The 8,909-nt window shown below is 41.1% G+C and overlaps 1 protein-coding gene across 1 annotated transcript in view; it reads right to left on the bottom strand.

The window, feature by feature from the left end:
- Nucleotides 1–8,909, bottom strand: part of Znf106 (zinc finger protein 106) — a 72,456-nt gene that overhangs the window by 43,005 nt on the left and 20,542 nt on the right. Inside the window, exon 3 of the mRNA XM_010624782.3 lies at nucleotides 501–562. Coding sequence (XP_010623084.1) covers nucleotides 501–562 — 62 coding nt within the window. The remainder of the gene's footprint in view (nucleotides 1–500; nucleotides 563–8,909) is intronic.

The following is an 8,909-nucleotide window of genomic DNA, read 5'->3' as shown; positions in this document are numbered from 1 at the left end:
AGTTCAATCCAAACCAAAAAAAAAAAAAAAAAGAGCATCCACAAGTATACTTAAGGTCTGTAATTGGATCTTGTTTACACTAATCAGAGTCAGTGCAATTTACAGCAGGCTTTGGACTTTTCAGAATATCCCAGCAACATATAGTTTATGGTATGCAATCATTTTTAATACTTTTAAAGCAAAAAATGAGCTATCCTACTTGTAAGGCTATTGTGTAGCAATGAGACAGCTTACTAAGGAGGAAATTAGGTTATCCCAACTCACTTTTATTATAATCGACTTCCCAGACTTGCTGTGAATTCGACACATTTGAAATGCACAAAGGTATCAGTATTTATTTCTGAACACCAAAAATCTACAGCATCGTGATTAGTTTTAAACAACTGCTGCACACCATAAAACAACATTCATCACAATGTATTACTATAAAACAAACTGACAAGGACAATCAGCTTGCAACCCCCCATTCACAAAGTTATGGAAGACAGCTGTTCCCATACCTGCCCTTCAGGTTCTCAAGTTCCCTGTGATGCAACATGCTCCGCATGTGTTCGTCCATCTCCTTCAAAATTAAAGAAAGCAGATTAAACTAAGGGAGATCACCTGGAGAGGGGGGTAAACTCCTCTGTTCCTATGCAATCAACAACTGCAGAAAAAGTTCCCCTGTGTCAAATGCTTTTTTGTGATTACTCTTCTCAATTGGTATCAACACCAGTATTTATTAAATAATTCTTTGGCTGTATTTTTTACATATTTCGCTTTAAAATAAAAGGAATGCTCAGGCATATCTAAGTGGCTTTCGAAAATGGTTAGAAAGTCACCTTCAGGAGGCAAAAGATTTAACTTTGTTTTGTTTTTTTTGGTACCAGGGATCAAACTCACAACCTTGCGAGTGCGAGGCAGGCACGGTGCCACTGAGCTAAATTCCCGGCCCAAGAATAAATTATGTAGGTTAAATTCTATCCTGTTATAAAAAATTTACTAGAGTTTATTTTTTAAAACCTCTTATCCAATCGCTTCTCGGCCTTTTGGCTAAGATCAAGTGTAAAACCTCTTATCCAGGCACAGTGCACAAGCCTGTAACCCCAGCGACTTGAAGACTGACGTATAAAGATTATACAAGATCAGGGCAAGGCTGGGCAACTTGCTCCAAGTCTCCATTTCAAAATGAAATATAAAATATAACCGGCTAAGTATGTAGCTCAGTAGTATGGCCCTTGCCTTGTATTCAAGAGGTCCTGATTCAACCCCCAGTAATGGAGGAGGCATGGAACCTCTCAAAACATTTCTCTTCAACTATTTTGCTTCGAAAGAAGCGGGTGAGGCAGGGTCTTGCTTTGTAGTGCAAGACTGGCCAGGAACTCAGTAGTAGCCTGGGCTGGCCTTTCACTCACAGCAATCCTCCTGCCTATCCTCTTGCTTCAGCCTCCCAAGTGCTGGATTACAGGCATGTAACACCATATTCAGGGCTATTTTGCTACTTTTATTGACACTCTCTTTCCCTACTCAAATAAGCATTTCTCAAAAGTAAGCCACAGCCCTTACTTATATATGGTTTGACCGAACATGGGATGTAGTTGTCAATAAATATTTGGTGAATGAGTATAGATGGCTACACCCATTCTAGATAGCAGTTACAAATATAACAGTCTCTTTATAGCAGAAAGTTTTAAAAAATACTTTGAGCTAGCCATGACAGTACACCTGTAATCCCAGCACTCTGGGAGGCTAAGGCAGGAAAACTACAAGTTGAGTACAACCCAGGCAACTTAGTGATTCAGTAAGACCCCTGCCTCAAAATTAAAAAAAAAAAAAAAAAAACTTGAAATGTAGCTCATTGTGAAAGCTCTGGGTTCAATCCCCAGTACCATGAAACAAAACCTTGAACACAGCAGCTCAATCACTGCTTTCTCTTCACTCCCAATGCCCCTCTTCCTCTAATTGTCTGTTTGGGTTTACTGAAAGTATGAACAGTTACTAAGTCCCCCAACTCCACCCCTGCCACCTCCCCCTTAGTGGAAAGAAAAAAAAAACCTGTGAAAAAAAATGTCATTTAAAAATATGCATGCACACATTTAAAATATAAAGATCTGTAAATATCTATCTCATCTCCATGCCAAGTATAGACAGCCAGCATGCCCTAGAGCAGCTGGCCTAGGGCACACATGCCACAGGGAGCTGTCCCTTATCACTGAAAGCTCTAAAAGGTTCCCCATCACTGCCCTAGAGAATGGCTATTTACACATACAATACTAAAGCTCCAAGCTCTCTTGGGGGGCAAGACAGGAAGACTGCAAGTTTAAGCCCAGCCTGGAACTTTATCAATCTAAGACAACCCTGTTTCAAAAAAACTAGCCAGAGGCTGGGCACAGAGGCACATACCTGTAATCCCAGCACTTGGGAGGCTGAAGCAAGAGGATCACTGTAAGTACAAGGCCAGCCTGAACTACACATTAAGACACTGTCTCAAAAAAAAGGGCCAGATTTAGCTTAGTGGCACTGCACCTGCCTCACAAGTGCAAGGTCCTGAGTTTGATCCCCAGTACTGCAAATAAATACTTAAATAACTGGCCAAGTGTGCTGGTATATGCTTGTAATCCCAGCACTTGAGAGGCTGAGGCAGGAAGATCACCATGAATTCGAGAGCAGCCTGGCCTATATAGTGAGTTCAAGACCATCATGAACTACACAGCAACACTCTTGTCTCAATTCCATCCAAATAATTAAGATAGGCAGGCAGGCAGGCAGGCAGGCAGACACATACATCTAGCTCAGTGCAAAGGTCCTCAGTTCAATCTCAGGTACCACAAAGGGGGGGATCCTACTTTACCCATGCAAAATGCCACAAACATTTTCTACCATGAACAGCAAAGTACTGCTGAAGGAATATGAATTTCCTCAGAACACAAGAATATAAAAAAGTCAACTTCTTCACTCAGCAGATGTCCCCCCCACCCCGGCAGTTCTAATGCCAAGGTGGACTGAAAGCATCTTGTCAGTTGGGATACTGTTCATCTGGAAGAAACAGTACAATTCAACAACTTATGTTCTACAGTGTGATAAACAGGGTTGTGATTCAAACCATCTTCCTTTACCGAAGATGATCTTCACTGCCTCCTCAGCTCTACAAATGCTTCATTTGGACAGAGCTTTACATGTGGTCCCATCTAGCCACAACCAATTGGCCACAAAGTGGAACTAAGTAGGACACACTTGAACAGTTTTCACTAAGTTAATACTAGAATATGTTATGAATAAAATCCATGAATAAACAACATCTTCACGCCCTTTTGCTTTCTATTAGTTTTTCCTTGATTTAGATTCTTAACCATGTGTCAAATCTTTTCTTGAACTAAATTTAAATGAGTTCTGTTCCCTATAACCAAGTCACTTCTGATCCAAACAGTATTTATTGAACTATACATATACTTTAGATATAAAGCACCCTCTCATTTTCTCCAAGGAATGAATACAAATAGTGAAACAACTGAGTTTTCAAAATAAGTAAAGACAGAAATTGGCCAACTAGACTGGCAGCAAAATACAGCCTGTCTGAGACCTGGAAGAAAAAGAAAGAAAAAAAAAAAGATCTCCAGGAATCAGGAGGGAGCTGACAAAAAACTAGAAACTACAGAGAAGCTGGAGAAAAGCAGAGAAATGAACAAAGGAATTCAGAAACCATATCTTGGCCCCCAGGAGACCTGTGTCTGCTAACATAAGGTAAGTCCTGAGAGGGTGAGAAGCTCCAGAGAGAATAAAACAAAGGCGGGGTTGGCAGCATTAGTCTCAAGAAAAGCCCATGGCTACTGTCAACTGCAAAAGCAATGTCGGGTTTTACTTAAAAGTGACTCCTTCAGGCTGGGGATTTAGCTTTTTTCAGCGCCTGCCTCGCAAGCACAAGGACCTGAGTTCGAGCCCCAGTACTTAAAGTGACTCCTTCCAATGCCACACATGGTGGCACACACCTGTAATCCCAGCACTCAGGAGGCTGAGGCAGGAGGATCACTGCGAGTTCGAGACCAGCCTGGACTACATAGTGAGTTCCAGGTCAGTCTCACTACATAGTGAGACCCTGTCTCAAAAACAAAACAAAAAACAAAAAGTGACTCCTTCCACATGGCAAGCTAGAGTTGAAGAAGAAATCCAGGGCAATGAGGAAAGGTTCAAGAAGACTGAGCTAAATAACAACTACACTTCAGGGTTTCTGCTGTCACCCTACCACAGTGACTGGGTGGGAGATGGTCAAAACAGACAGTCACAGAGAGGATGTAGGCTAGGCACAGACTGCCTGAGAAGTTTAAGCTCAGGCCAGGAAGCACACAGGGACCCGGCCTTCTATGGCGAGATGCCAGGCCAGTTGTGTGTGGCTTTCAGAGGAGGCTGACCTAAAAGTGCTGGCATTAAGTCTAGTGGTCTGCCTGAATCCCTGTCCCACCGCCTAGACTGAGCACAGAACCCAGGGTCCGTTTGTTTCCCCCATCTACCAAAGTGAGCAAGGAAAAACATCAGCGTGGACAGTCATACCCTGGGGTGTACAGAGAGAGGAGCCTCCGGAGAAAGAGGGAGCACCTAACAAATCACAGTCCATAAAACTAGATGTCGTAGAGTGCACAGAGAGCGACACTAAAGTTGGGAGGTCCCGGAGTGGTGGTGTCTCCAGGGTGGACTCGAATGACCAACCACACCCAGAAGAAAAGGTGAGGATGGACTTGGAGTCCACATACAGAGTGTGGAAACAAAATAGGTCTTAGCAGTGACTCACTATCCCTCCCCCATATCTAGTGGATTCCAATACTGCAGACCTGGAAAGAAACCACTCACTCAAAAACACAGAGGAATTTTATTTTTCACTGTTCTTTGGGGTTTTTCTTTTTAATTTTTTTTTTTTTCTTTTGAGACAGTTTGTGCTGGCCTTGAACTTACTATTCACTGTATCCCAGGCTGGCCTCAAACTCATGACAATTCTCTTGCCTGTAGCTTCTGAAATGCTGGGATTACAGGCACACCACAACACCCAGCTGCTTTTATTACTTGTATCTAATTTTATTGATTTTTATTTTACTCCTTAAAAGGATCTTTTGGTTCTTACTATATTGTTTTAAGACAAGGTCTTAATATGCAGTTCAGGCTGGCCTTGAACTCACTATGTGGTCCAGACTGGTCTGAAACTCACGGTGATCCTCCTCCCTCAGCCTCCCAAAAACTGAGATTATAAATGTTGCAGCCACCATGCATGGCTCTACTCCTTAATAGGATCTTTTTTGTTTGTTTTGGTTTTTTGAGACAGGGTCTCACTATGTAGTTGAGACTGACCTAGGACTCACTATGTAGCCCAGGCTGGTCTCAAACTCACAGCGATCCTCCTGCCTCAGCCTGGAGAGTGCTGGGATTTCAGGTGTGCGCCACCACACCCAGCTCCTTAATAGGATCTTGATCTCACTTTCCTCCCTATCTCACTTTATTCTGCAAATTTTACTTCTTTCCTTTTCCCAATCCCCAACCCACCATCTTTACTATTACAACCTTTAAATTTAATCTCTAGAAATTTAGTTATTCTATACTATTGTTGAATTCTTTGCTATTGTTAATGGAGATATAATTGCTCCATTTAGTAGATATTCACTGTACATCAGTTATTTGCTTTTTCTTTGTGTCTGTGTTATAATTACAGGTCTCCTTTCTATGGCTAAGCATGATATAGTGGTAGCTTTTTTTTTTTTGGTATAGTGGTAGCTTTTATTGGTTCTTATGGTATATCAATATCCAGTTTGTCTTTGGCTCTACCACTGATGATTTTGTTGCTACTGCCAGATGGCACAGTTACTGTTACTAAGTGGTTCTCACTGTACGTCAAGGTTTCTCTTTGTGTCATCAACAATACTGTGTTTCATTTCTGGAGAACTGAATGCTGGGACAATTGTACTGCAGCCTCCCCTCCCAAACTGATGTAGATGGCTGGATCTTTAGACAGAGGCAAAGCCTATGATTAGCCATGCCTTTTAAAGTACATCCCTGAAAAGCAGACACTACAGATATCTCCACAGCAGCAATAAAGTCTTTCCACTATAATGGGCCCAACATCTCAGTAAAAACAAACAAACAAACATGAGAAGGCACAGCAATAAAACGCCTCCAAAATCTCCCAACTCCCCCAAAGTTGATCTGTGGGGCAACAATGGGGAAGAAATCAAAAGCCAAATAGCTGTGGCCAGGGATTTAGCTCAGCAGTTCCGCCACCTGCCTCAAAAGCGCAAGGACCCATGTTCAATCCCCGTACCAAAAAAAAAAAAAAAGCCAAACAGCTGAATTATATGAACTGATAAGACGAAAACAAAAAGATCAATAAGGAGCTTGCTGTGCTCACAGAAGATATAACTAAACAATGAGCTTAATAAAATCAGTGAGTTAACAGAAGGTAATAATAGCTAGGTGAACTAAATAAAATGAGATAAAACATAACTGTCTAGTTTATCAAAAACTGGAATCCATGAAAAGGTACCAAACAGAAATCCAGGAGATTAAAAGTTCCATTGGCAGTATGAGCAACACAAGTGACTAACGTGAGGACAGAGGGTCAGAACCAGAAGACAGAACTGATGCAGGTGAGCATATACTCAAAGATAACTTAAATACAACAGAACATGAAAAATGAATTGAACATCTGCTACTGTAGATGGTGCAAAAAGACTAAAATAAGATTAATTTGACTTAGTGAAAAAGGAGAAGATGGCACAAATGGCATTAAAAACTTATTCGCAGAAATAGAACTTTCCAAATATGAAGAACTTAATATAGAGATAAGTGAGGCATTTAGAACCCCAAATAGCTATAATCAGAAAAGAACTTCTCTATGACAAATCATCAAAAATCCCAAAAATTCAAAAGAATGGAATTTTAATAAAGCAACAAACCATTTATGAAGGTAAACCAGTGAGAACTACAGCAGATTTTAACACAAGCCTTAAAAGAGAGCTTAAGAGTGAAGTTTTGAAGCATGCGTGTGCACACATGCACACACACACACACACACACACACACACAACAAATCCACAATGACATATCCTGCAAAACTATCTCTAAAAATTGAAGGACAATTCCAGGATGATGGCACAGTGGTGAGCAGCAGAGAAAGAACCCCTCTGGGATTTGTGGTCCAGACATTGGACTATAGTGAAGTAAAGAGGAGAAAGAGAAGGGAAGTGGGTTCCTGGGGCCCAGGAAGGATCTGAAGCCAGAAATGAAGTCCACAGGGAGAGCCAAGAGAAAGACTTCCACAAAAAGGAGGGAGGTGGCAGTCGGTGCCTTGTCCAGGCTCAGGGCGTGGGCAGGCAGATTGAACCTGAACATGTGCAGTGACTACTGGCAACCACAGAGGCCTTGACAGAGAAACACACCAGCACAACAGAGCAGTGGATGTAGAGGACTGCACCAGCTGGTGAGATATTGGGATAGACAGGGTGATTGGATGTTAGCCATCTTGGAGAGGGGCGAACTGAGCTCAGAATTCAGAACAGCTACAGGCGGGCTCCACCTAGTGGCTCCTGGTACGGAGGGGAAGGTGCTGTGTTCAAGCAGGCAGGAGGCACACAGACTGTAGCTGACTCAAGAAACTCAGGGCCAGTCTCACAGCCAGAAACAAGCCTGAACCTCAGTGGAACAAAAAGTGCAGGCTTCTGGGATTAAACAACTCAAATCTGGACTCTGCTCATTCTATCTACCAGTGACAACAGAGACACACTTTGAAGCATACAGGTTTCTTTTCTTCCCCCTTATTTTCTTGTTTTGTTCTTTTCTGGTTTTTGTTTTTGTACCGTTTTATTTTTCCTTGATTATTCTCGTCTTTATATGACTGTAAACAGTTTCTAGTTTTTTTTATTGTGGTTGTTCTGTTCTGCTCTGTTCTTGTTTTTATTTTTTCCTTCTTACTTCCCTCCTGTCTTCTTCAGCAGTTCCCCAAAGTTTGTATGATCTTCCTTCGTCCTTCAGCCTTGCTTCTAAACTCACTTTTTTTTTCTTTCTCATCTTCTATTTATTGATTTTTACCCAAGAATCCCTTCTAAGTCTTCTCCCTTTAAGGTAAAATTGCCACAATGAGGCCTTATTTATCGCATACAATTTCCTGGTTTGTTCTAGATTTTGTTATATGACCACAAATCTAGTTCATATGGTTAAAAGTGACAAATTAACAGTTTTTCATTTTTTTATCCACTCTTTCTTATTGGTTACACAGATTAGATTTGTACACACACAGTTTACTTTGATCATTTTCATTCCTTTGTCATTCCCTTGCCCTACCCTACTCTCTTGTTTCTATTTCTTATGAGGATTTCCACGTGTATTCTTTGCTCATATTCATTTTCCCATTACCTGCCTTCACATCTCTTCCCCTTCCCTCTTCTACCTTTCTTCTTGCCTAGTAATAGTTTTCTTAGCTGGGTGTGGTGGTGCACATCTGTAATCAAAGCACTCTGGGAGTTCGAGACCAGCCTGGGCTACATAGTGAGTTCCAGGTCAGTCTCAGCAACATAGTGAGACCCTATCTCAAACAAACAAAAGTTTTCTTTCTAAATCATTGTTATTTTTTTAAAGGTTCTACATATTAGGGAGAACATAGATTATCTATCTTTCTGAGTCTGGCTTATTTGGCTCACCAAGATTGTCTCCAGCTCCACACATTTTCTTGCAAATGATAAAATAACATTCTTCCTTATGGCAGAATGATACTCCATTATGTTATATACTACATATTCTTTATCATTCATCTGATGGTGGTCATATAGTCTGCTTCCATATCTTGGCTATTATGAACTGTGCCACAGTGAACATGGATATACAAGTGTCCCTACAGTATGCCAACTTTAATTGTTTGGGTTTTTCTTTTTTTTTTTCTTTTTTTTTTTTTTTTTTTT

Source organism: Fukomys damarensis, unplaced genomic scaffold (assembly GCF_012274545.1).
Source record: "Fukomys damarensis isolate Sample0158 unplaced genomic scaffold, DMR_v1.0_HiC HiC_scaffold_17, whole genome shotgun sequence".
Classification (NCBI taxonomy): Eukaryota; Metazoa; Chordata; class Mammalia; order Rodentia; family Bathyergidae; genus Fukomys; species Fukomys damarensis.
The sequence above is the reverse complement of the archived record's forward strand: the minus strand, read 5'-3'. Positions and strand labels throughout refer to the sequence as shown.